At 51.5% G+C, this 26,829-nt stretch overlaps 1 protein-coding gene across 5 annotated transcripts in view; it reads right to left on the bottom strand.

The window, feature by feature from the left end:
• The window catches only part of SMOC2 (SPARC related modular calcium binding 2), a 149,854-nt gene that overhangs the window by 81,858 nt on the left and 41,167 nt on the right, over positions 1-26,829 (bottom strand). For 3 of the 5 annotated variants that reach the window (XM_019951769.3, XM_019951770.3, XM_073789844.1), the window contains exons 2-4: positions 22,431-22,602; positions 12,082-12,188; positions 11,010-11,109 (exon numbers count right to left, since the gene is read on the bottom strand). In XM_019951769.3, the coding sequence (XP_019807328.1) occupies positions 11,010-11,109; positions 12,082-12,188; positions 22,431-22,602 (379 nt within the window). The remainder of the gene's footprint in view (positions 1-11,009; positions 11,110-12,081; positions 12,189-22,430; positions 22,603-26,829) is intronic. The other 2 variants (XM_019951771.3, XM_019951773.3) reach the window with 1 other exon arrangement.

Below are 26,829 nucleotides of genomic sequence, written 5' to 3'. Positions count from 1 at the left end.
TAGGCTCTTCCTCCAGGGTGAGGACTAACCAGGTCTCACCATCCTTCTAGGCTCTTCCTCCAGGGTGAGGACTAACCAGGTCTCACCATCCTTCTAGGCTCTTCCTCCAGGGTGAGGACTAACCAGGTCTCACCATCCTTCTAGGCTCTTCCTCCAGGGTGAGGACTAACCAGGTCTCACCATCCTTCTAGGCTCTTCCTCCAGGGTGAGGACTAACCAGGTCTCACCATCCTTCTAGGCTCTTCCTCCAGGGTGAGGACTAACCAGGTCTCACCATCCTTCTAGGCTCTTCCTCCAGGGTGAGGACTAACCAGGTCTCACCATCCTTCTAGGCTCTTCCTCCAGGGTGAGGACTAACCAGGTCTCACCATCCTTCTAGGCTCTTCCTCCAGGGTAAGGACTTCTGGCTTTTCTCAGGAGCTGTCTGGCTGCTCTGCCTCGTACTTTCTGGTCAGGACCATGTGTGGATGACGTGGATAAGCACGGCGACTGTGTGTTGTGCGAAGAGGGCAGAACGTGGGTGACAGAACGAACATCACTACCTACCAGCTCTGTGCCCTGGGCAGGTGCCCTCACCTGCCCGAAGCCCAGTTCCCTCATCCGGAAAATGGCAGTGTGGGGACCTCCCTCACAGGCTGGAAGAAGCCAGAGGAGAGAGCAACACATAAGAGGCCACAATGGATTTTCACTTAAAATATTTCAGGACACTCAGGTATTTGCGTGTCGTTTATTCCTCCTGTAGCCTGTCTCTTCACGTAGGTATATTTTATAGGTCAAGAGGGTAACAGCCGCTTGCAGCAAAGAGCAATGCTGTCTCCACTCAGGAGCAAATGGTTAAGATGTGCAGCCACTGGCAGGACACCTGCGTGGCATCGGCCCCTCTGTGGCCACTTGCTCTCATTCATTCATTCATTCAACATGTTCACGGGATACAGCAAGAAAGAGTTCCATCTACTTTGGAGTGGTAGGCATTAAACAGAAATTATTCAAATAATTCATATTACAACTGTGTGCAGAGTCTATACAGTTCCTTCTGTGTGCTGGTCATCATTCTACGCACAGCACATACATTAAGTCATCTAACGATGGCAGCAACCCTGAAGTAGGTGCCACTGTTATACCCACTAGACAGATGAGGAGACTGAGACCCAGAGAGACGCGTAACAGCCCAAGGTCACTTGGCCAGTAAGTGGCAGACCCAGGGTCCATGCCTGTGCCTTTAGCCCGCAGGGGAACTAACTTGGTCTGAGCAGTCAGGGTGGCCTCCCCAAGGAGGCTGGCAGGAGGACACCCATGAGGCGGAAAGGACAGCAGAGGGGAGCCAAGAGCACAGGCTGGCAGTGAGAGGAGCACAGCAGGTCTTAGAGCACAGCCAGCGAGCGGGCTCCAGGTGTCTCTCTGGAAACACCATGTCTGTGTCCTTCTACACACATCCTCTGTCTGCAAGGACACAGGCAGGCTTTCCTTTCACCTCGGCCTCTGCAGAGACCAGTGCGTGGGGCCCGCGTGTGGAAGGCCTGGGCGTAACCTGAAGGTTAAGGCGACCCTGGCCATTCCTGACGGCATTGCTTGACTTCAGACGTGCTCACGCACTCCTGGCTGTGGACAGGCCCAGGGACTACAGAGCAGAGGCAGAAACGGGCCCTGCCTGGAACACGTGCTGGGGATGCGAGGGCCAGGCGCCGAGTCCACGTTGGAGCCAGAGTTCCTGAAAACAGCCCAGGCCCAGGCCCTGCTGTCGGTGCCGGGGGCGGCCCTAGAGTTGAACCAGCAGGTACAGTGGGAGCCGCTGGGGTGACTTTTAATCCATCAGTATGGCGTTACGTCCCACAGTTGACTCCCAAAGTTGATGCGGATGCAACTCAGCTAACGTTTGGGTCAAAGCAGTTGAAAACCTGGGAAGTCCGAGCACCACGCGGGCCATTCCATTGGCCTTCAGAACGGCACCAGGGCAGCCCCGGCCCCTCCCCAGCTGGACCCCGCTGGCCGAGTAAAGTGAGGCACCGCCCGTGACCTTGGGCGCCTCAGCCCACTTCTCAGCCACCTTCATCGTTCACTCCCATCCTCGCCAGCCTCCCCCTCGGCAGAAACCTCCCACAAAGCCAGAGCTTTTTACCCAGGGCTTCTGACACAAGAGAGGGCCTTCCCTCTGCAGTCAAAACCCTTGAGGACACACTCCAGTGACCAGGCCGTGACCAGGGCCCTCCCTGGGCCGCCCTGCGAGGCCAGAGGCCGGGGGACGGGCTCCAGGAAGGTGGGCCCAGCCGGGCAGGGGGTGAGGCAGCCTGACCTACAGGGCAGCAAAGACAGGATCATCTGCATTGGGCGCCGGGGCCCCTGGTCCCTCTGCCTCCAGTGGAGCGAACGGCCCAGGGGGCGGGCAGTGGTCCCCCTGAGCTGCACGGGCATCCTCTGGGGCACAGCCGGCCGGCCCAGGAGCAAAGGCGCGTGCCTCTCCGGAGCTGACGCTGGGGCTCTCAGGCCAGGTCCCCTCCAGACTGCCCACCCAGCCCTGTGCCGGGGAGGCCTCGGGCATCCTTCCGAGACCTGGGTGCCCCGGGGGAAGCTCTGCCCGCGGCCCCTGGAGGACCCCTGCGGCCACACCCACCTTCTCAGCATCCAGGCACACCTGCCGAAGCGCATCTTCCTCCACCAGATGCCCAAGGGGCTCGGACCAGACGCTCCTACTCAGCTCAGGTGACGTCCGGGTGGTGTGACCGAGCTAGGACCCCAGCCGGCTGGTCAGGCCACTTGGAGGAGAGACGGAGCCAGGCCCTGTGTCCCTCGCCCAGGGATGGCCAGGCGCTGACACTGGAGACGGGCCACTGCAGGCAGGGGCTCTCGGCCACCCCTCTGCCCAGGAGCAGCAGCGTCCTCACTGGGAAACTTGTCAGAAAAGCGAGACCTCAGGCCTCCCTCCAGACCCATGGAATCAGAAATTCCGGGGTGGGAAGTAGGAATCTGTGTTGTCAAGCCCTTTGTGGACCAAAGTTTGGGCACCAGAGCTCTAAGGAAAAGGGCTTGGCCTGTGCTCTCTGCCGTGAATATTATTATTGTATTCTTTTCGTTATTATGAACTTGTCTATGTCTTGTCTGTCAAGCCCCAGCGGCCCCCTCAGACCCACCACAATGTCTCCTGTTTTCCTACTTTTATATTTCTGTGGGCCCAGAAACCAAACAAAGTCGGCTCGTCTGCCCGCACTGAGCCTCTGCACAACTGATGGGCTGGAAGAAGGCCCGCCCCGTCCGAAGGACAGGGGGTGTCACCTTGGGTTTCCTCTCCCTGCGTCTTTTTTCTTACCTAGTGGTTCTGCCTTTGAATAGCTGGGATTCCTGGCTAGACGGGCATCAGACAAAAGGGATGTTCAGACTTCATTCACCCTGAGCTGAGCACCCTGACTGTCCCACGTCTGAGAAACCCCTTCTCAAGATGGTAAGAGAAGAAATAAGTAAATCACCAATTTTGCTTTAAAAAATTGAGAGATTATTTCTGGATCTACTTTCCATCAGTGTCCACTTTAATGTCTTTGTTTTATATTTTTTACTTTAATGTCTGCATGGTCACGTATTTCAATGGCCAGAGAAAACAAACATCACTATCATTCTTGCAACAGGGTCGCTCACAGCCCATAGTTTCATGGATCTTCCCAACGTTTGACCATGGCAGTTGCACATTTAAAAAGGTGCCCTAGGGCCTCCCTGGTGGCGCAGTGGTTGAGAGTCCGCCTGCCGATGCAGGGGACGCGGGTTCGTGCCCCGGTCCGGGAAGATCCCACATGCCGCCGAGCGGCTGGGCCCGTGAGCCATGGCCGCTGAGCCTGCGCGTCCAGAGCCTGTGCCCCGCAACGGGAGAGGCCACAGCAGCGAGAGGCCCGTGTACCGCAAAAAAAAAAAAAAAAAAAGGTGCCGTAAAAAATTGTTCTGTTTGTTTAAAAAAAATAATGAAAATACATAGACTTGTTTTTAAATGCGGAGATGTGGGATACCTCTGGAAGAGATTAGCCATTGTTATTTATATAGAGTTACATGTTCTGGGACCATTTACTTCTAAAAGACCTTTTAATTTATTCTATGAAGTTTTGTTAAATATTAGAAAATATGAGAAGAAAGCTATTTATGGCTTAAGTGTGGAAGAGGACCCTTTTAAAGTCATGAAAGATGCGGCTATGAAGCAGCCACCAAATTAAACGTATCGTGGAGTAAAATAACAGAGCAGGCGATGATGTAAATCAACCGTCAGACACCAGAAAGTACTCTTTCCAGAAAGGAAAACTAACAACACCAAAATGTTGCCCATCAGGTAAATAAATAATTCAAAAGAAGTCCAAACTGAAAAGGAAAAGACAGACAGACAGACAGCTGTGGCTCCGGGCGCAGACACGCCCCCGCCCCACAGCCAGGCAAGGGCCGAAGGAGAACCTGGCTCCTGGCTGCTGCTGGTCAGACGGGGTCATCAGGGGTCCTTAACGCTGATTCCAAACAGGCTTCTAAGTCTTGTTGAGCACAGTAACCGCACCTCGTGGTCTCTTCCTTGAATATTTGACTTAATTTTTAAAAATCTTTCAGTGTCAATTAAACACCTTCTGAAATTTCCGCAGTGTGGAACTTTTATCAGAAATTTTACATATCCCGTGTTGGCTGTATCAAATGACTATTTTTTCTCATCATGGATGTAAAATGAATTTCCTCAATACTTCAAAAATCGTCATAACAGTAGGTGTTAGACAGTAATGTAATGTATATTTTTCTCTGAAAAATCACTTCGTTAGAGAAGTTTGCACTGAAGGCTGGCAGCAAAGCTGACCCCTCCCCCGGGGCTCACCTCCATCTGAAACGCGGGCTCCGTTCAGTGCGTTTTCTACGTCTTGTTACGGTTGTTTGTTTTCACATTTCCTCGCCAATAGGTACTCAAATGTTTTATTTTAACAAATATCGTTTTCAGGAAGAGAATTGTTAAGCCTGAAGAAAAAACCATTTTGACGGGAAAAAAATGTTCCCTCTGACCTGTAACCTTTCCCATCAAGCAAAAGACTCTGAACGTGCATTTGAATAATTCTCATAAAGAGGTACTTCAGAGGCACAGCTATGTTGTTGACTTCAATATTTGGGAATTCAGTTGTTCTGGATGTTTCTTTCAAGTTCCTCAGTTCTGGAGGACCCTTAACTTATTACCAGGGAAATTCACTGGTGAAAAAAACAGCTTCTCTTTATAAAGTGAAAATTTTCAGAAATCATAAGGATATTCATACAAACACGGAGTTCCACCATTTCAGGTAGAGGCCAAAACTTTAGGCATGGTAGGAAAATGCAAAGCTCATCGTTCAATTAATGCAAATAACATATAGAAAAGTGATTCAGTCTAATCCAAGCTTCTCTGTCATTTATAACCAGGTCTTCCAAAACCCCAATTTAGAAGTGGTCCAAGAAGCTGTCATCAGAATGCATGAGCTGAGTAAACTCCCAGAAACGACCACCGATTTGCTCATTCCTGCAAAGCTTTCCATCATTAAAGTCAAAGAGCAGATCGTATTCTACACTTTGAGAAGGAACTCCTCAAACACTTGATGTGGCCACGGCCGGTTGAACAAGATTTCCACTCCTTCCCCGGAAATGTTGTCCTTACGACTGGCCTTGGTTTAAAGAGGGGTGCGTGGAGGTGCGGGCAGAATCTCAAGCCGCAGTTGTGGGTGTCGCTCGTCTCTTCTATAACCCGAGGTCTGCAGCTTACTTCAAACGCATACCTCAAGCTGAGTTACATATGAAGATCCTTTGGATATCGTAATATTAAGGGTTCCTGCATGGAGGCTCGGCTTACAATGTCTTCGACTGCTTTGTACTCACGCCAGGAATGAACTCTTGGCTACGGTGCACGGTAACAGAGGGAGATGAGATTAAAACCCCGAAGCTCTTTCCAATTCATCGAGAATGGGCCAGCGACAGAAATCCTCCCTCGAAAAAAAGTCCTTTGTTTTTAAGCTCTCCTCCCGCCCCCAGCAATGTCAGTCTTCAAATCTTTAGAAAGAAGAACAAGAGAAAATCCCTGCAGAATAAATATAAATCAGCTGTGCCCGGATGGAGACCTGCGGACCCGGCCCCTCAGCAGCAAGACGGACGGAGGGAAGACCCTCCTGGGCATCCCTGGTGCAAGTGAAGAGCCCCCTCCCCGCAGCAGACCCGGGTCTAGACCAGCAGGGCTGGGGGCATAATCTCCAGGAACGCCTGCTCTCAGGCAGGGCAGGGCTGGGAGTGGATTTAGCTCAAAGAGCAGCTGTTTGGTGCTGAATAATGTCTCAGGGCAACATGCTGCTGCTTCCCCAGAAGAGGGAAAGGCCTTCCAGCCCCTGCTCACCCCCGCACCGGACTTGCTAAGGGGAAGAGCAGACCCAGGGCCCCCTGAGACGAAGCAGTGGAAGGAGACAGTTCTGCCCTCTTCTTTGGGAACTGTCTCCTCCAGATGCCTCCCTGCGTTCTCTGGATGGTGAGTCGCCCCTCTCTGGGGGCCCGCGGCTTCCGCAGGGAACTCCCAGGTCCTCGACAGGTGTGTCCGGCTGTGGGCGCCTGGCCCGGCAAAGGTTCGGTAAGCGCTGCTGGTGGAGATGCTCGTTAACGAGAAATGACGGGTGGGTTTCTAGGGAGGGAAGGTGAAGCAGCCACGAGGATGAGCGTCATGGGGCCTGGCCGCTGCCGCTCACTAAAGGGACGGCTTTGATCCCATTCTCAGGGTCCTCGCCATGTGGGAATGATCCCGTCACCAGGAAGCAGGGCCAACAGGAGCCAAAGGGGCTGATTTCTGACCGAAGCTCCCAGCCCCCTAAGGCTTGAGCTCCACTGAGAGTCACGAGTCTGAGTCCGTGGCCGGAAGGACAGACAAGGCAGATCCTCCCCTCGTTGTGAAAATCTGTGCAATTACCTGTCAGCCCCCGAGCAAGTGGTCCAGGAAGTGCGCTGACTTGGTGGAAGCTGCGTAAAGCAGGTGGCGGGCTCCAGGGTCACCGAGGAGTCACTGCAGAGGGTGGGGAGTGGCGCGCCTTGTCATTCAGGCACCTCGCTGGCGCCTGGACAACACGGCCCCGTGGTCATGGAGCTCAGAGCTGGGAGCTACACATATTCCAACTCATTATTTCTTATAAATAAGGAATTCAAGGCCCATGAAGTCACATTATGGTATCTGGCAGAAAATGTGGGCAGTGGAGACAAAAGCATGGATTTAAATCCCAGCCCCGTCACTTACATGCACAGGGGCCTCGGGTCAGGCTCTCATCTGTAAATAGAAGGTGAGACCACGTCTACCTCGGGGGCGTGACGCTGACACACGACAGCCCCGTGAGCGTGAGCCCGGCCACCGTCGGCCCTGACATGGGCTCCTAGCCTGCTCTCCCCGCTCGTCCCACACATCCCCTGGCAGATGCTGACCCTGACACCGGTCTTCCCCAAACCCTCCTACAGTCTCTTTCCTGCCATCCCTCCCCTGCAGGGAAGCGGCCGTCCTGACCCCACCTCCCCTTCTGCCGCTTCCTAGACATCCAACACCTTCCCTCTGTCAAAATCCTCGGGAAAGGATGTCAGATAACTTATAACCTCGGGGAGAATTTAAATCAGTGTGTTACCCCTTCCATGGGCTTTGCAACTTTAACGTTCTGAACCTGTGAAACACCACACTCACACACGACGTGCACCAACACAAACGCACAGCCCACTGACTTATCACCCTAGGTCCAGGGAAACAGTGCCCCGGCAGGGGGAGGAGCCCCCAGGCCCCGCCCTCTCTCCCATCACAAAGTTCCCCCCCTTCCACACCTCACCGCCGCCCTGAGAGTCTGAAGCTGAAGCTGAGTTTTGTCTGGTTTTTGAATCTTAAATGGGCTGCGGTGTTCCGGGCTCCGCCCCCTCACGCAGACACACACGCTGGAGCCGCGTTTCGCTGCAGCAGCTCCTCTGTGTTCTCGCCGTGGCCAGGCGAGCACGTGATGTCTCCCTCAGACACCAGTGGACGCTCGTTGACTTCCAGGATCTGGTCATCACCACCAGCATGCCATGCACACTCTCTCACACGCCTCCCGCTCCAAAGAGGGCCCGTCTGCAGGGGCAAGCGGATGGCACGTCGGGGGCCCCCCGGGGTTCACCGCTGCTGCCCCTCCCCTGGGTGTCCGGGAGTCTCCCTGGGAGGCTGGTTTGCATGTCCCTGCTACCGATGAGCACAAGCGCCTTTTCCTATGTGCACTGGTCCCTGGGATGTCCTCACTTATAAAATGCTGCCCGTTCACGACTTTTGTCTTTCTCTGCTAGATGGCCTCATTATCCCATTCTTCTTACTGATCCACAGGAGTGTGGTGCTTTGCATTAATGGCTTAAAAACACGTGACTGTGAAATAAAAGAATCCTTCCCTTTGAAGGTCTTTCTGGGAGGAGTGGGCGGGGGGACGTGGATGCGGGGGCCCCTCTGTTCCACTGAAATCAGCTGTGAGCGGACGTCCCCCGCGCTCCCCAGGGGCTGTTGCAACGTGTGTCTGCACCAGTTCATAATAAACACACACATGCATTCTAAGTGACTGTTACTGTTTATTGCTAAGTTTTAATATCTTTTTCTGATTTTCAAATTTCTATAGAATGTGCTTGTATGGTCAGCTCCGTGCGACCCAGGAGCCAAAGACCACTGCTGACTGCTGATGTTAATCATTTGTAATAAACTAGATGGAAATCACTCCCGCTCTACAGAGAGTAGACAAAGCTATCAGCCCCAGCAGGTGTCAGCCAGGGTCCCAGGGAAGGGAGGAGGATGCCCCTGGGGGTTTGCAGATGGAAACTGACCAGCTGACATGCACAGTTATCAACCACAATCTCTCCAAGGTGATGCTCATTGCCACACTCTTGCACGAGATTGGGGAGGGTGTGTCAATATCTGGGAAGAAGTTACGTTACATTGTGTTACAAAAGTCTATCATAAACACTGTGTGTGCCCTGCACTCAGTTCTCCCAACACTCTCCCTTTAAATACCAAGATTCTCTCAACAACGCCCTGCAAGCCACAGTTTCCACACGTGTTCCGAGCACAGGCACCTGCTCTCCCCCACCCATATCTCTGCAGAATAAAAGCATGAATACAGCTGGGGATTCACAGAATTTTCCCATAACTCTGGCCAAGCTGCAAAAGCAAGCCACAGGGGTGAAAAGGGAGGCACTCCTACAGGGAGCCCGGTCTCGGTCTGGGAGGGAGCCTGCCCTGCCCACACCACAAGTGTCCTCAGAGACACGCCCTCCCCGCCCCCGCTGGCATTTTCCATGCAATAAACACCAGATTCTAAGCAAAGGGGAAGAATACTCTTCTTTCCATAACCCATCACTTGAAACAAAAAAATCCACATGGGCAGTGAAAAAAATGGAGCATTTCTATACAGCAAAATATTGCTGCTACCTGGTTGGAAAAAATAATGTGAGTGAACGGTACAGTGGTTTGATTCTAGAAACGAAGTGTTACAGGGAAGTTATAAGAAATCCAGCCAACTTTGCTCATGGTTTTCTAAGAAAGTTCTTTCAGACACTACTTAATTTCTCAAAAGGTGTCACTAAAATCACGGAAATAGGTATCTCCTCTGCTGTCTCCTTCGTAAAATAAGGCTCAGCTTGACTCAAAATGCTGTTGCTTGGTTGAAATAAGCATTTGCAAGTAACTTTCAGAGTGAGGGACACACACAGAGGCCAACTCATTATGCTAATTTTTTCTCTTTCATTTACTCCATGAGTTTGTAAAAGAATTATTAGGTGCAAATGTAAGCTCACTAAAAATATATTTACAGCAATTTTTAGATCTTGGATGACAAAACAGTTTTAAAAATAAGTATATTTTAATTCCACATTATGCACACCCCCTGGCTTTTAAGTGATGACCAGTCACTTAAAATTAGGTTTTGTGTTACTGCTAATTACGTACGTACCTCATCATTCTGAGGCAGTTATGAGTTCTGACCTGTGCCTTGGCTCCTGGTATAAATGTCTGAATCACGAAAAGAATTTCTAATTATAAGATGCCTGTTCTTGAAACAGAAAAGGGGTCTAAAAGTAAACTGTCAATACACGTTTCAATATTTTGCATGAAGATTCAGGAAGATGTTTTGTATTGTTACATAACAGTATGTTTTTCCCTAGTAAGCTTAATCTAGTGATTGTGACACAAAGATCATGAAATTTCTTCATAAATGGTCTGATAGGTCTCCCTCACCAATTAATCAAAACTCAAGCCGCAGACCATTTTCAAATAAAAATGATCTGAATCTTTTATAACATTTTTGGTAAAATATTAATGGAAAACAGACCATTTTATAGATTCTTCTCCTGCCAATATTATTACCTTCAGTACATGAGGCCCTCTTATGAGTAATAAAATAACACAAATAAACCATCTGGAAAGGGATCTGTGACGAATGAGCCACTTTTTCTTTGCAAATATATACATACAAACGCAGAAATGTTTGCTTTTCTCGGCCAATGAAAGCATTTGGTCATTTCCACTGATGACCACGGTCCCTGTGGTTATTTCTAACCATTAAGAGCCCCGAATTGCCATAACCTACTGTGGTTCAGACCCAGATCCTCCATTCCTAAGCTCTCTTAGAAACAAAGTTTTCAGGTTTCCCTGGTGGCTCAGTGGCTGGGAGTCCGCCTGCCGATGCAGGGGACACGGGTTCGTGCCCCAGTCCAGGAGGATCCCACATGCCGTGGAGCGGCTGGGCCCGTGAGCCATGGCCGCTGAGCCTGCGCGTCCGGAGCCTGTGCCCCACAACGGGAGAGGCCACAGCAGTGAGAGGCCCGCGTACCGCAAAAAAAAAAAAAAAAAAAAAAAGTTTTCATAATACTTTGGGCTTTGTCCAGTGCCTCAAATCCATTCCCAACATTCCTCATAATTCCACCTAAACTGAATTTCTTTTCAGTTATGAGCAAACATTTGTAAGATGATCAGAAAGCAGCCAATAATGTCAGTAGCAGTTTCACCTCGTAAATTGAGTTGGACCTACCGGGACACCTGGGCGTCTTGTGGGCCACGGCGGTGCCGCTGATGGGTCTCCCGTTGGGTGTGACGCACCAGCAGTACCCCGTGTAGCTGTGGCACTGGACCTGCAGGAGGGACGGCATGGGACGGGGCAGTCAGTGCGAGTGGCGCCCGCCCTCCGTGAGGCCCCCTCCACCACCTGCAGCCCAGCCTCAGTTCCAGTGCAGGTCCAGGAGGCCTGGTGCTTCCTGAGTCCTTGCGTTTGAACACCCGGCAAACAACCTGGGGTGCTCTGGAACCTGGGATCTTAGGGACAAAAGGGACCAGAGGTGTTGTACTGTGAACGCCGGTGGGCGCCAGCCCGTAACTGTTCAGTATCTACTCCTTCATCTTTGCGATGGGGCCCGAGCCCACATCTCAACAAGAGGGAAACCCAGGCACCCAGGAGTCAGGACAGACAGGAGACTGCGGTCCGGCTGCCGGCGGGATGTCCCTTCACTGCCCCAGCTCCCCCCACCGCCAGCCAGCCAGCGTGGACACCACCCACGGCTCCAGCTTCTCTCTGTCTCTCTCTCTCCTTCCTGAGTCTTTCAAAGGTCAAATGATTGTTGTAAAAATACACAGAGCTCACATCAGTATTGGACGGCTCACGGCAGATCCTGTCTTGTGTGTGGGTTTCTTTTTCCTACCAAAAGCTATGTCAGTTAGCGTAGTATTTCAGGAATTTGTTTCCCTTAATAAGAAATCATAGTATTGGCAATAACAATACTGACACACTCCAGATAGAGCACTGGGTGATTAGACGCCTCCACTGACTAACGAGGTGACCCCAGAAACCAGATGTGACCTTGGCGTCTTCTCCTCCGCAACTAACAGCGAATCGGAGTTGGAGGCTCAGCCGTGAGCCGGCCGAGAGAAAGCTGTGCGGTCCGTCTCCCAGCAGTGAGGGGGGACGGCACGGCCATGACAGGAGCACGTGCGCCGGGGAAGGACTCGCCCTGTTTGTGACAGCGACCCCCTCGGGAGGAACCACTCTGAGATAGGAAGGAAGACCCCTGCCCCGTGAGAGGCCCGCCACCCCGCCCCGGGTTGCACACCTGGCTGTAGGTGCCGTCGTCGCTGCACTCGGGGACGAACACCTGCTGCAGCTCCTTCCGGGCTTGTTCCTGGGTGTACTTCCTCTCGGCCACGCACCTGGACACGTCTGCGGGGAGGCACAGGGCGAGGGCAGCAGTCAGGCCGCGGGATGCACTGCAGAGGCACCGCCCGCGCGAGGGGCTGGGGCCAGAGGGGCCCGGCGCGGAGGCTGGCTGCCCGGCGGGCGCCCGGCCAGCAAGCAGGATCCCCGTGGGGAGGCCGGGCCTTGGCGGGAAGGGACGCTCTTCTCCCAGAAGCCGCGGCTCTGAAAGGCCACTCGGCTTGCCTGTGGCGAAATGTGGACTCTGCTTCCCAGACCATGCAAGACGGGCAGTAGCCCCGCCGGTCACAGACAGACTCTCAGATCCTAGGAGGTCCTTCGGAGCACAGGGGCCAGGCCATGCGCCAAGTGGGTACCGGGTCCAGGAGCCACGGTGAAACTCAGCACAAAGGCACCGCCCTGGAGGGAGGGGGGCAGGCGGGCACCCTGGGGGCACGTGCCTTCCTGCCCTCGGCTGCAGCCCAGGGACCCGTCCCATCTGTGGTCCACCCTCGTCCACCCGGCAGCCTCTTTCCTCTGCATCTGAGTTTCTTAGGATGTCAGAGTGATACCAGGCTCCTGCGCTTCTCACCTCAAGAGGCAAGTCCAACAGTAAATCAGATTAAAGGTCAAATACCTTTATCAGTCCTCGCGCTGAGCACAAATTTCCACCCATTCACGTGAAAATACAACATGATGATTTGATACAAAGCACGATGTTCCTACTGTTCCTTAGGAAGAGATCCCCTGGGACACCATCAACTAGTAGAGAAGGGAAAGACTGAACCAGTCAAGCCCATCTAACCCAGCTCTGGATGGCAGGAATGAGGAAACAGACACCGAGACCCATCGTGGAGACCTGTGATGGTGGGAAGGCAGGGCCTGGGAGCCGCCAGCCTGCTCCATCTGAAGTGGTACCAGAGCCTGTTCACTCCTGCTGCTTGTCTCAGGACCCGGGAGGAGTTACACAGGTGGGCCAAGCCCCGATAGGGGCCCCTCTTCTCACGACCACAGGCCAATAAAACATGTTCTGCAGAATCTGCGTCCACCGTGGGGAAGCGCGTCCCCAGGGCTGCCACCGCTAGCCTCACGCCCTCGGGCGGCACCCCAGGCACACGCCTTAGTTCTTTAGACCCGTCATCTGATGTAGCCCCTTGGAATTTTAGAAGTTGCAAAGAATGGCTTGCCCCAGTTTTCTTAAGTGTTTCCAGATCTAAATTACAAGTTGTCTGGATTTGGAAGGCCCTCTGGACACTGAGATGCTGCTTCAAACGTGTCCACTGCCCAGCATTTTTAGATGGTGACTTTCTGACTGCTTGGTAGTAAAATGTCTTAGCTACAACGAAATGCCATCTGGGCGCGAGCTCCAGGGCTCGGGGCTGCCTGTCCTGCAGCGACCATGTCTGAATACTGACTCTGCTGCCGGAAACCCTTATCTTGGACCCTGTGGAAGCCCCGTGGCAGCCGCCTCCCGCGAGATGGGCCTGCGCGTCAGGCGGGACACGTCCAGGCAGGCTCAGGCCTCACGTCTTGATCTGCATTTTTGCCAGCACTCGGCAACATGTGGTTTTAATGTAGCCTGTGTTTTAGCTGAGGAGAAATCACTGCTCTGCTGGACTTCTGTCCTCATTTTTTTAGCATAACCTGTGGTTTGACTGTGTCTAAAAGGAAAAGTGACATGAGTTCTCAGCTTGCGAGGTCCCCACGAGGATACAGACGGGGTTACAAATTACTTCTAACATTTGAACTATTGTGGAACACGCCAAAAACGCAGACATTTCCCAAACCACCTACGGGCCCCGTTCCGGGCTCCAGTCTTCTGGAAAAGACTCTGCATTTGCCACTGGCGGGAGAGCTCTCAAACCTCTCACACGGACGGCACGTTCAGGTTTACGTCTGGCACGTGGCTGACGACTCAGCCACAGGAAACCAGGAAGACTTTGCAGCAGGAACTGCAGGGCCCGTGTCAAGCATCCCTGAGAGCAAGTCTGTAGCCACCGACTAGGCAGGAGCGCTCTGTGCCTCACACCAACTGCCTGTTACTCCCTGATCCCGGAAAGCGTGAGTCAGGGGCAGGGCCCTCGCTCCTGAGAAGAGGTCCAAGAGCGTCCTCCACATCCAACCTACGGAAATACAGAAACACGCTAGGGAGTTCGCCCCCAATGAGTAACATCTCCTAGTGTTCTTTCTACTTTGTTTTTTATTTTATTCTGGTTAGGGCACTTAACATGAGGCTGACCCTTTCAGAAAGTTTCTGCACTGTCGTTAACACGCCCTTGTGCTGTGTCCCCCGGCCGAGGTCCGGGACGGCTCATCCTGAGCAGCTGGAACGCTCCCCTGTGCCCTTAACATCGCTGTAAACCATATGTGGTTCACAGATACACTCTGGAGGCTAAATTCAATGCCCTTCTTTGTAGAAATCAAAATATGAAGCAGAGCCTCAGAACTATATTATTCTCAGTTTTTCCAATTTGTCCATCACTTTTAAGTGGAACAGAAAGGTTCAACAGTCTTGGAGCTGAATTTACAGGTGATACATTTCTTCCCCAATTATATTTTCTCTCTTTACGCTTCCTGTGGTGAGATTAAAAATTAAGCAGGGGGCTTCTCTGGTGGTGCAGTGGTTGAGAGTCCGCCTGACGATGCAGGGGACACGGGTTCGTGCCCCGGTCCGGGAAGATCCCACATGTCGCGGAGCGGCTGGGCCCGTGAGCCATGGCCGCTGAGCCTGCGCATCCGGAGCCTGTGCTCCGCAACGGGAGAGGCCACAGCAGTGAGAGGCCCGCGTACCGCAAAAAAAAAAAAAAAAAAAAAAATTAAGCAGGTGCTTAACTGTTCAGGGGCCTTGTTGAGATTTTACTCTGGACAATTTATTTTTAACTGTTTGAGAATTAAAGCCTCAAAACGTGGGCACGATAATTTGCCCTTACTGTGGGGCCACTACACAAAACATAAAAGTGTACAATTCAGTGGCGTTTAGTACATCCGAAATGTTGTGTAACCACCGCTTCTACCTGGCTCCAGGACATGCTCATCTCCACAGGGAAGCCCATCGCCCTCCCTCCCCGGCGACAGCACTCTGCTCTCCGTCCCTGTGCATTTGCCTGTTTTGGACATTTCATATAAAAGGAATCAAAGCGTGTGACAGTGTGTTTTCAATGTCCATCCACGGCGTTACCTGTGCCAGCATTTCTTTCCTCCTTAGGGCTGAGGAATGTCCATCGTACGGACACACCGCAGCGTGTGTATCTGCTCTAGTACTGATGGACAGTTGGGCTCTTTCCACCTTTTGGTGATTATGAGTAACGCTGTTCCAGGCACTCACGTACAAACTTCTGTTTGAACCTCTGTTTTCAAGTCTTACGGATATATATACCTGGAGGGGAATTTCTCGGTCCTATGATAATTCTGTGTCCAATTTATAGAGAAAACACCAAACTGTTTTTCACAGTGTATGAACCATTTTACATTCCTGCCCCAAAATGGACAAGCGTTCCAATGTATCCACATTCCCACCAATAATGATTTTCTGTGTTTTTCATTTTTAATTGTGATAGCCATCCTAGTGGGTATGAAGTGGTATCACGTAACTTTTTGGTTCATAGTAATTTTTAAAGTATGATCAATTTTTACCTCATAGGAAAATCCAGCTTAACTGAAAATTATAATATTTTAATTAAATCAAAGCATTAAGCTCTTTCTAATCAAGGATTTCAATCATTTTACTAGACCAAAGAAAAACTTTTGCTTTGATGCAAATTTGATCATATTTTTTAGAAAGTTTTTGTTATCTGAAAGAGCAGAGACTTTACAAATAATTTCTTCCCTGTGTTTAGCAAGGCATTGCTAGCAACAGGTTTTTAATAAAAATTTGGGGGTGAGTTTTTTGTTAGTAATAATGAGTTTTATAAGCAATTTATTTACCTAGTTGTTAATTGTTTTCTCTCAACTGCAAAGTGAAAGAGATTCCTTTTCCAAGGGGATCACAAAACGTGTCTATGCGTCAAGATACGTCAGTCACGGAAACTATCGAGATGCACTGCTTGCTCTAAACTAGAAATAAACGGCCATGTTTTATAGTGGTTGTTTCTAATGATGGTTTTCATTTAAACAGGAAGCAAATCATTTCCTACTTTGCTAACATCACTCACAACAGGTTTAAGCAATTATTGGAAGAGACAGATTTGCTGCACATTTTATGCAGAAGAATTTTGGAGAAGAAGAGTTAAAAAGCCGCGAGGAGGCCCAGCCAGAACAAGGTCATGGAGCACTGATGTTTACAGGCGGTCCCGACCCTGACCGCCCCCGAGCCCGGGAGCTCTTCTTGTGGGGTCCTCGGTCCATCACACACAGGATGACATGGAAACATTACCCAGAAGAAAGTGGATCGCGTGTCCTTTAACTCTTCCTGTGTGAGTCCTCACCCCAGAGACAGAGCCACTCAGCAAGCTCCTTACTGAGGCAGAAACCCTTGCGGATATGGAATTATTTCAGAGTCCCATTATGAAACGTACAATAAAGGGCCACACTGGGTATTTTTCAGGTCAACAGACCTACTGGCCCTGGACCTAGCAGGGCGACTACATGGTGATGGTTTTGAGCACGGTGGTGTCAACTCTCTGGGGACACAGTTCTCACTGCTGGGTCCCCGTGGCCAGCACGGGGGCTGCTCAGACAAGGCTGGGGTCAGAACAAACAAAGCTGACGAGGAAGCCAGCTCCCCCTTAGTAGTGGCTGCAGAAACGATAGCCCGAGGGCGACAGGCCTTTAGTTTTATTGGCATCGAATGAAGGCAGACCCTGTGTTTCAAAAGTTGGAATACTGTACCCACCCGTCATTTTGAAGGGCAGCCTCCGAGGAAAATGAGGAATTCTGTGCTGCAATGTTCTTTGGCATAAATGATACAGAAGGCTGTGCTCTGATAAAGGACCAGTGGGACTCCAAGGAAGGCTCCCCGTCCACCCACCTGCAGCGGCCCAGCTCAGGCAGAGCCACGGCAAGGGTCCAAACCGTCCCTTGACCAGAGGGAGCATCTTAGAGCCGAGGAGAAAGAAACTGAGTTTTCATCGTAAGTATTATCATTGTAAACGCATCAAGACAGAAACAAATTAGAACAGGAAAAGCCAGGGTACATAATCGGGGTGGCCAAGTCCTAAAGGAGAAAGAGTAAGATAAAGTACAACTGACTGCAAGAATATATAGAAGTGTTCCAACGTTTCTTACAAAATTTGTCCGGGGAACAACTGATCAGAAGCGGCTCTATGACGACTGATCGCCACAGCGTCATCAACGCATCCCCCCAGGTCCCCGTGCAAGCGATCCCAGGGTCCTTTTGTGTGAAGTCTGGCTACAGACCTTCACAGGGCAGACTGACTGAGGCCGCGCTGTGCCTGCCCCAGCGCCTCCGATGAACTAACCTTGGAGGATGCAGGGTTGCTAAAGAGAACAGAGAAAAGACTTTTTTCACGAACATTTCAAAAAGTTCTGTTGTGTTCCTGACCCTGGCTTGAACGTGAGAGCACTGGCGCTGCCTCTCACTGTGTCTGCTTCGGTCTATAACGTGGGCGCTTCTAACATCAGACCTGTTAGAACAGCATGAAGGAGTTAAGGTCAACAAGACTGGGGTAGGGTTTCCGCAAGGGACAAGCGCCGGCAAGGTTAAAACGTCCTGGAACCACACATGCAAAGGGCACTTCCGAGCCGGCCTGTGGGCGAAAGGAGGCTGATGAGACATGGCAGGAAGCAGGGACACAGACCCCCGAGAGGACCAGGCAGAAGACACGGGCGCGCGCACACGTGTACATAGGTACACGCACGAGACACACATACACACCCATACACGCAGGTGCGTGCCCACACACACACATGCACGTGTACCTGTGCACACGTGCCACACACCCTGCATAGACTCCTCTCATGGAAACACCTGTTTCATTGAAGAAAATGATGGCAGGTTAACTGATTTCCAGCAACCAAGCCGAACCCTGGCCCTCGGCGCGCTGTGGGTTAACAAAGCCTCCAGGTGGCGCTACGTGGGAGCGTCCAGGTGCTCTGCCTCCTTCAAAGGCAGTGTCGTCCGAAGCCTGAGGAAAACGGCCAGTGACGAAGCCTCCAGCCCACCTCCTGGCTCTCCAAGTAAAGGCTTTGCGGGGAGCACACGTTTACGATCAGAAGACTCTTCGGAGGGAAGGAACTCCTCGTGTTCATCTGACCCGGCCGCCCTGTTTCAGAGGCAGGTGGAGCCCTCCTGGCCTGGCCCCTTACCGCTGGTTCCATGGTCCCCCGACCCCTGGGAGCTTGCGAGGTGCAGAGGCCAAGACCTCGCCCTCCCGACCCCATCTCTGCCCCTCGTGGAGATCCACGGCCAGCTGCCTGCCTGGCCACACCAGTAGCATCAGAGGTACTGCGGCTGGGCTGCGGGCCCCACCGCCGTCAGGTTTTACATCATGTGTTTTAATAAAATTAAAGTACACAGAGCACTTCAGAGAGGGCGCTACTGCACCGACGGGAGGTGACAAGCACCCTCCGGCCTCGCAGAAATTCTGCTTGAAAACCTCGGTACTTTCAGGGGCGACAGTCCTGCTGACCACATGTGTGGTTTACGCCTTCCTCGGAATTTCCAGAAATGCAGTGCTGGGAGCCTGAGCTCTCTCCATGCAGGGCTCAGCGGAGTGCACACCGAGCCCAGGGCAGCAGGATGCCCCCTGCAAGTGGCCTGGGTCACACACAGGGAAGAGGACGGTCACGCGGTCCTGAGGGCCAGGCCTGCCCAGAGAGCGCTAAGGTAACGCCTGGTCACAGCAGCCCAGCAGGGAGAGAGGGCCCGGAAGGCACGCCGAGGCTTCTAGGCCAGTGGTCGCTATGTGTCCAGAGTGAAAGCCCAGGGTATTCACAGGGAGAGAACAAGGGCTCTGGAAACTCGCCATAACCGCGATATTAATAATAACCCCCGTCGAGGGGCAGGGGTCTGTCTCCTCGACATTGTGGACCCCTGTGCACTCGTATGCCGGCCACGCTGTGACCCACAGAGACCCCAACGCTGCCAGGGGTTCGCTCTGCAATGACGAGCAGGACGGTGGCCATAAGACTCGGGCTGCGAATGAGAAAGGGGACGACGGGTATCAGGAAGCACTTTGTAACCACGTTTCTTTTCTTATTCACTGGTCACTAAAAAGCCAGGTCTCGGAAATCTCCAGGAAGTTGTTTCTGTCAGATATCCTTTATAATTCTGTTTCCAGAAATCTCAAAATAGTTCCAAGAACCACCGGCATCTAGACTTTTCTTCTTCTTCTTTTCCGTCTTCTCCTTTTTTTTTTTTTTTTTGGCTTTTTTATTCAATGTCAGAGATTTTTCTTGAAAAGAAAGGCCCAATGGTCTCAGATCAAAAGAAAAATATTAATGTGTTTGCTGAGTTCTAAAAACACAAACTCCACAAATTTCTAAGAAAATATGAGAAAAATCCATCAGTGTAAACCAGTGTACTTCCGTTCAAGGTCAATAGTTAAGAGCAGGGTTTCCCTGGTGGCACAGTGGTTGAGAGTCCCCCTGCCGATGCAGGGGACACGGGTTCGTGCCCCGGTCCGGGAAGATCCCACATGCCGCAGAGCGGCTGGGCCCGTGAGCCATGGCCGCCGAGCCTGCACATCCAGAGCCCGCAACGGGTGAGGCCCGCGTACCGCAAAAAAAATATATATATATATGCAGCTTCACGCTTGCCAAGTTGATACTACGATACACCAGCCAATTTCAAAACCGGGAATAATTTAGAGCAAATGCGGATGAATATTCGTATTCCGTGCAGTGGAAGTGCCATTTCAATCTCCTTCCCGCGCTCTCACCTTCACAGCAGAAAGCTCTCGACCTGGGTGTGGTGCGGAATTAGCAGTGGTTGTGCCCTTGGGGACAGAGGGATGTAACAGCAGCACCTGCCCGGGGAGCCAGGACACCTGTCTCTGGTCCATCAGCACCAGGGTCCCCTCCCATTCACCGTGAACCCTTCCTGCCACGTGGTCCCGGGGCAGGCTGGGGGGTGTTAAATGCTGACACAGGGGGACAGGGTGGGGAAACGAGGCAAAGTAAATCAGCTGGAATGAAGGAGCCGCTCCTGTCTGAGGAGGGTCCGCTCCCGTTCAGAGCTCGGCTCCAGGGAAAGGCTGCGTCTGTGGGAAAAGACGGTCTGCAGACCGGGAAGCCCTTCTCCGGGCAGCCCCAGCGTGGACCAGACTCAGATCACCCACAGGAGAGGACTGAAAGCAGACGCATCAGAGCACCAACTCCCCCAAACCTACAGTGTCAGAGGTACCTGATGCCCAGTTATCTCAAACTATGTTGTACAACTAACAATGTCTCTTTAAAGTAACTTTAATATTTGCTACCGTTGGCAACCGAAGCACCAGATAACCTTGACCTTGACGTGTACAGGTACCTTCGCATTCTTTTTATTTTAATCCTTTTGATTTAAACTAAACTTGTTTTTAAGAAATACGTTTAGTTTTTACCTACTTCTTCCTTATCACATTTTTTAAAGATTTTTTTTTGATGTGGACCATTTTTAAAGTCTTTTATTGAATTTGTTACAATATTGTTTCTGGCCTATGCCTTGGTTTTTTGGCCATGAGGCACGTGGGACCCCAGCTCCCCAAGCAGGGATGGAACCTGCACCCCCTGCATTGGAAGGCGAAGTCCCAACCACTGGAACGCCAGGGAGGTCCCATCCCTTATCACACTTTTTGTGTCACAAATTTATGGTCTGAAACTTCTTCAGTGAGGTGTGAGAATCCCAACCAAGGGAATTTTCCAGAAAAAAATGAGGCTGGATCCAAACACAAATAAGCTAACAGTGACATCCCCAAAAGGCCATCTGCGCTTAACTCCAGTTTACCGTCCCTGTGCAAGAGCAACCCACCGTGGACTCTGCAGAGCTCGAAGTGGGAGGCCCGGGAGAGCGACCTCAACTGTGGGACACAGAGGCCTCTGGTGTCAATGTCCACCCAGACAGATGGACGGCCTCTGGCCTCTGTCTAATGAACCCACCACAGACGCCCACGGAGACTATGGCCAACACAGAGGCTTCATATAGCGGCTTCCTCATCGTCCTCCGACAGAGTGTTTGACGGGAATTATCCTCCTAAAGGGCATTTGCGGGGGTTCTCTAAAGGAACGTCACCAAAGAGGATCGTAAAACTCAAACTTTACTGCCACCTCCACAGCACCTGTTCTCACAAGCTAAGTCAGCATAGGCCATTGTTTCTAGAAGGTTCTCTAAAAGGTGGATCACCTGATACTTGAATTCATTCTTAGGTCACTTCTCATTTCTCAGCACAGACACCCGAGGTGTGTAACAACAACCAAGGCATAAAGTTACATCCAAACTTTTCTCCGAGGGACGTGTTTAGGGCACACAAATCAGACGCGCGTGGGAGGTGAGTGCTGGGCTGCCCCGACGCCTGTGGGCAGAGCGTCCTGCGGGGTGTCAGCGGGAGTGGCGCCCACGTCCAAGGACCGGCAAAACTCTGTCTTTGTCACGTAGAGCAGTGGCCCCAACCTGTTTACTTAGGATGTGTCGCATTATGAAAGGAAGAGCAAATTACTCAAAACCTGGCCAAGCACGGAGTTGAGACAGTAGCTCTTCTTCCTTTGGGCAGATTGTTGGCGCTAACAGCTAAACACCGCAGAACACTGTCTCAAGGGTGTTTTAGCCTGTGTGGCTTTTTTTCCTAGATAATAAGAAAAAGAAGGTTAAATCTCTTTCTGAAATTGACTCTATTTGTGCTTGAAACATCAGCGTGTTTTGCTGAGTCAAGCCCTTCATTAACGTGGGAAGCATTTCAATGTTTTGCTCTAAGCGTGCTTGTTAACTCCAAATCTGCTTCTTAGATCAGGAAAATTGAATATTACAAGTGTGAAATCAGCAACCCCCCCCCAAAAAAATCACTGAAAACGGCACAGGTGCTATTACACACTCCCCACAGGCTGAAAGGTGAAATGAGAAGGAGTTGGAAGAACCAATAAAAAAAAACTGGTGAGAATAATTTTAAGACACTTTGGAAACATTCTGTGAAACCCTTGGATAAATTTGTGTCATAAAACATTCTAAGAAAAGAGAGCATTCAACAAGAAAAAAATGATTCAGAAATGACTCTTCTCGCTACGTGCTCTCAACATAAACCCTTGACATTTTACGTAGAAAACCTTAGCCAAATGAAAATAAAGCACATGGGTGTACACTTCAGTGACTGATTCTTGAACAAACGATCGAAAGCAACTTACCTTTGCAGTTTCCACGGTAAGCAATCTCTAGCCGGGGGTCTTTGCACTTGGCGCGCTGAAATTCACAGCGAGACAGGAAGGTCCTCCCGTCCGAGGCGCAGAGGGGTTTCTGGGTGGGACCCCCGCAGTCCAAGCTGCAGTCCTTGTCCTTGTCTTGGTCGACTCTCAAAAACTTGGAGGAGCAAAGAAAAAAGAAGCCAGACATCTCAAAGAGTGTTCGATGGAAAGCATAAGGCTATCTAAGGCCACTTAGTGCCAGGGGATGTCCCAGACACATGTGGGAAGCTCTGAAAACTCCGACCTCCATCCGTTTCACACATCTGGATAACGGGTAACTTCTCTGCCCGGCATCTGGTGGCTGGACCCCTGAAGGCCCCACCACTGGCCTGGGACGCCGTCCAGGTCTGCACGGGGGTGCACGTGTTCTGCGTACCTTTAACACTCTGAACAGCAATGTTTCTCTTTGAGTTTGTGAATTCAGTGCCTGGTTGACTCCTGCATTCACCAGGTTTTGCGATCACCTTGGAAGTCGTGGGCATCAGAAGTGCCCTGCCGGCCTGGAACTGGGGGGCAGTCTCTCCTTGTTGGACAGTTCCACACAATCTCACCTCCGTCCCAGGACCCAGGGCTGCTGGGGTGGTGTGAGCACGGAGCCCCTGCCCCAGGGTCCCCTCCGTGCAGTCCCCGTTGACCGCTCTGGGGTCCCCATCCTCTGACGGCCCGGACACAGGGCTTCAGAGCTCGCAGCATCTCCCAGTGGGGCTTAGATCCGACCACCTGCTCCCACACCTGTCCTCCTTGGACCGCTGATGGTGCGCCCTGCCCACCCCCCGGGCTTCCCAACCCCCCGTGCGTCCCACCCTCTGTCCTGCGTAGGCCTCCTCAACCCAGACGGAGCAACAAACACGAAGATGAATCCAATAAAGCTTCAAGCTCTGGGGAGTGGCGCCATCGCGAGCCTTTGGTCGCTGGAATGTCACCTGCCCTTCACAGCGATTTATTAAAGGAAAGAGAGAAAACCCCGAGCTGCGGCTACTACTCAATACTCCACAGCAGTGTGTGGCCCTGGGCTCTGTGTGCGTCTGAACAGGTTTATTTGGCATGTTTGCCCTGGCGATATCTACAGGGGCAGAGCTCTACTCACAGCAGCCCCTCCCCTGTCCCGGTCTGAGCTGGAGGAAGAGAGGGAATGGACTTTAGCAAAATTGCAGGGACCTCATCAACTTGTTCCCTCATCAGGAAGAGACAGAAAGGACGTTCTCAGACTCAGGGTGCTTCGCTCCTTAAAGAGATACCCACACTCTCCCCTTGCGTCTCTGAGTGTCCTAGCTGGCGATGTGGAAAGACCTACCGAAGCTGAGATGAAGCCACAGGGGGAGGAAGGCCCCATGGGGGCACCATTGTCCAGGGAGCCACATCGCTCCCGGGGTCCAGGCGGGGTCCTCACAGCCCTACCTGGGGTCCTGGGGAGGAAGGGCTGCAAGTGCACCGTGGCAGGGAGGGTGTGAGGGACAGTCCCTCGGCGTGTTTGGTTGGGAGCTGAGGTCCCTGGCCATTTCCCGGATTTCTGGAGAAAGGCTCCAGCAGGAGGCAGGTCATGGGCGCCTGAGGGGGGACGGTTCTTTGTTCAGTGGGGCCCCGGGACACAGGAGAGACATTCTGCAGGCTCTCATTTTTCCTAAGAAGTTCACTTGCTAAAATGATCTGTGCTTGTTTTAACCAAGAGGCAAGTGAAAACAGATCATTACCTTCCCAAGATTTCGCAGCAACAACAGAAGTGTTCTTTTACTAAAAATGGGTAAAGCAAGGCCATAAGCACATTTGATTGAATTCTGTCACTGAGGGGTTTCAACCCCTTGTTTCTCTTTCCCCGAAACTGATTCATGAGAATCAACTCTCCGGCCACGATGGTACACCCCAGGCAGCAGCAGCTCCCAGGAGACAGGAGCGCCCAGAGCACCGCACCTGAGGAACTCCATCCGCGCGAAACGCTGCTCCCTTATAAAGTCACTGCCTCACCTCGTTCCTCTCCTCACAAGCATTTGAGTTTTCGTAGACTTGTTCTTATGACTCGCAGCTGGCCTGGAACAGAGCGGTTTTGTGCAAGAGAAAGAAAGATAGAGAGACAGAGACAGAGGCCACCAGGGGAGCAAACTTGACCGTGCAACATCTCGGGACCTCCGCAGGCCCAGTGCACACAGGGGCCCGCCCAGAAGCAGCTCCCTTCTACTTTAGATGACAACCTGAAATAACCTAAATCCTGCTAATGTTTGTGTTTAAGAGGTGGTCTATTTGTATTCCTGAAACCCCAAGCGAGGAAATGCGGATGACTTAGGAAAGACGGCGTAATTATCGTTTCCTCTAAATGCAGAGACGCAGCCTCTATTTTTTATTTTTTTAAAAAGCTGAGCATTCAGGCGCTTGCAATGTGACCATAACTCTCAGTAATTTAATGATGTAGAACAAACAGTGGAACTGCTCCTTCTCAGAAATGAGGGGATTCACACTTTCTGCAGGTTTCTGCCCCTCCCCGTTTTTAACAGCAATTCAATTCCAGGGGAGACAGTGTACAGAGGAAAATGAGCTTTTAAGGGAGCTGGATTCCTTGCTAAACAAAGCGCTGGAGGGAAAACAAAATAGTCCTATTCTACAGAATTTAGTGTTCACTAAAGAACTGGGTTGAGGGTCTTCAAACTAGTTCAGATAAAAGGCACTTTGTCAAATTTAGAAGGAAATCAATTACACCTTGAACAACACTATTAAAACAACGACCTCAGCGTCCCAGGGCCCCGTCTCCTTTGCTTTCATGAGGCAGGGCTGTCTGCACAGGTGCCTTGCGGGGGAGGGGCAGAAGGAAGCTAAGGGGGTGCATGTGCAGTGCCTGCCTGGAGGTCATGCGACTCCTGCAGTGGAAACAGTAAGTCAAGTGCAAACGGATTAAAGATGTGATCGTCTTCTGCTTAATAAATGCATGGGTTTAAGCCAGAGGAAAAGTGGGAACAAAATGAAAACATGTAAGAAATGGGTTAAAACACTCTTAATACGGATGAATTTCCTCACTGTGATACTGATATCTGATTAGAATATGGGATAACACATGGTATGGGTTCACATTAAGAAAAACACTTCTGAATTACATAATCTGGCAGCTGTAAGATTCCCCAAAGCGAGAACCTTCTAAATAATGAGCCACCGGGAAATGAATGTAGCTTCCAAGTAAGTGTGTTAGCGTGACGCGAGCACGAGGCTCATACGCTGGGGGTGAGATGGGTTAGAACCGCGAGGGCGTCTGGGGCATGGGTGAGTCTGGGGGGTTCGAGAGAGTAAGTGATCTTGTACCACGGGGGGAAGGTGGGGACACCGGGGACACGGTTATAAACACACCTGCTAAAGGGCAACTTCTCCACTTTAGAGGCTAAGCTTTCGCTGATTTCAGGAAAGAGTTCCCTACTTTCTAGTGGAACAGAGAACCCGAACCTATGACACAAACGTGGAGATGGTGTTCTAGAGCCTCGAGCCTGAAGCTGAGATGTTGGAGTGAAACACAGCTGTTGCCCCAAGTTCTCCCCCAGGGAGACAGCCACTCACTCATTCATTCATTCACTCATTCATTCACTCGCTCACTCATTCATTCACTCATTCAACCATTCATTCATTCCCTCACTCATCCATTTGCTCATTCATTCCCTCACTCATCAATTCATTCACGCATTCATTCATTCCCTCACTCATTCATTCGCTCATTCATTCCCTCACTCATCAATTCATTCATTCGTTTGCTGGAACTAACAAATGCCAATCATGCATGTTTTACAAACGCTCTCCTGCAGTATTTTAATTGTCTGCCTCTTTTTCACACTCTTTAAGGACGTTGTATTTCTAAGGTAGATCAAAAGTCAGGTCCAGCTTGAACTGAACTTGCTCAGTAAGTGTTGAGGGACAGCCCTCTGCCAGGCTTTTTCCTGGACTCCAGGAGGGGCGTGGGGTAGGGTTCAAAGGCGGTCCTGTCCTCACAGAGCTTAAGTTCCGGAGGGCAGCAAACACAGCGCCACAAAGCATCACGACAGCATCTGGGCCAACGAATAACTATCGTGTGGTGCGGGACGACGCACGATCACCGGGTCACACGAGGCAGAATGGAGTGTCCGAGAGCCCTGCGGGAGAGCCTGCTGAATCTGGTGTGGGCTGTGAAAACGCTCCTCAGAGAGACCATCTGAGAAGACTGGAAAAGCCCAGGAATGAGACGGGATGTGGCCTGGAATCCCAGGGCACAGATCACCAGAAGCAAATCAGGAACAGTGACGTCATGCAGGTCTGCTGTGGGGTCAGTCTGGCGACTGGCCTACAGACCAACGAGCTGGGAGGCACCCTGAGGACCGGGGAGGCTCAGGGGTGCCAG

The sequence above is a fragment of the Tursiops truncatus genome, chromosome 12 (assembly GCF_011762595.2).
Source record: "Tursiops truncatus isolate mTurTru1 chromosome 12, mTurTru1.mat.Y, whole genome shotgun sequence".
Lineage (NCBI taxonomy): Eukaryota > Metazoa > Chordata > Mammalia > Artiodactyla > Delphinidae > Tursiops > Tursiops truncatus.
The sequence above is the reverse complement of the archived record's forward strand: the minus strand, read 5'-3'. Positions and strand labels throughout refer to the sequence as shown.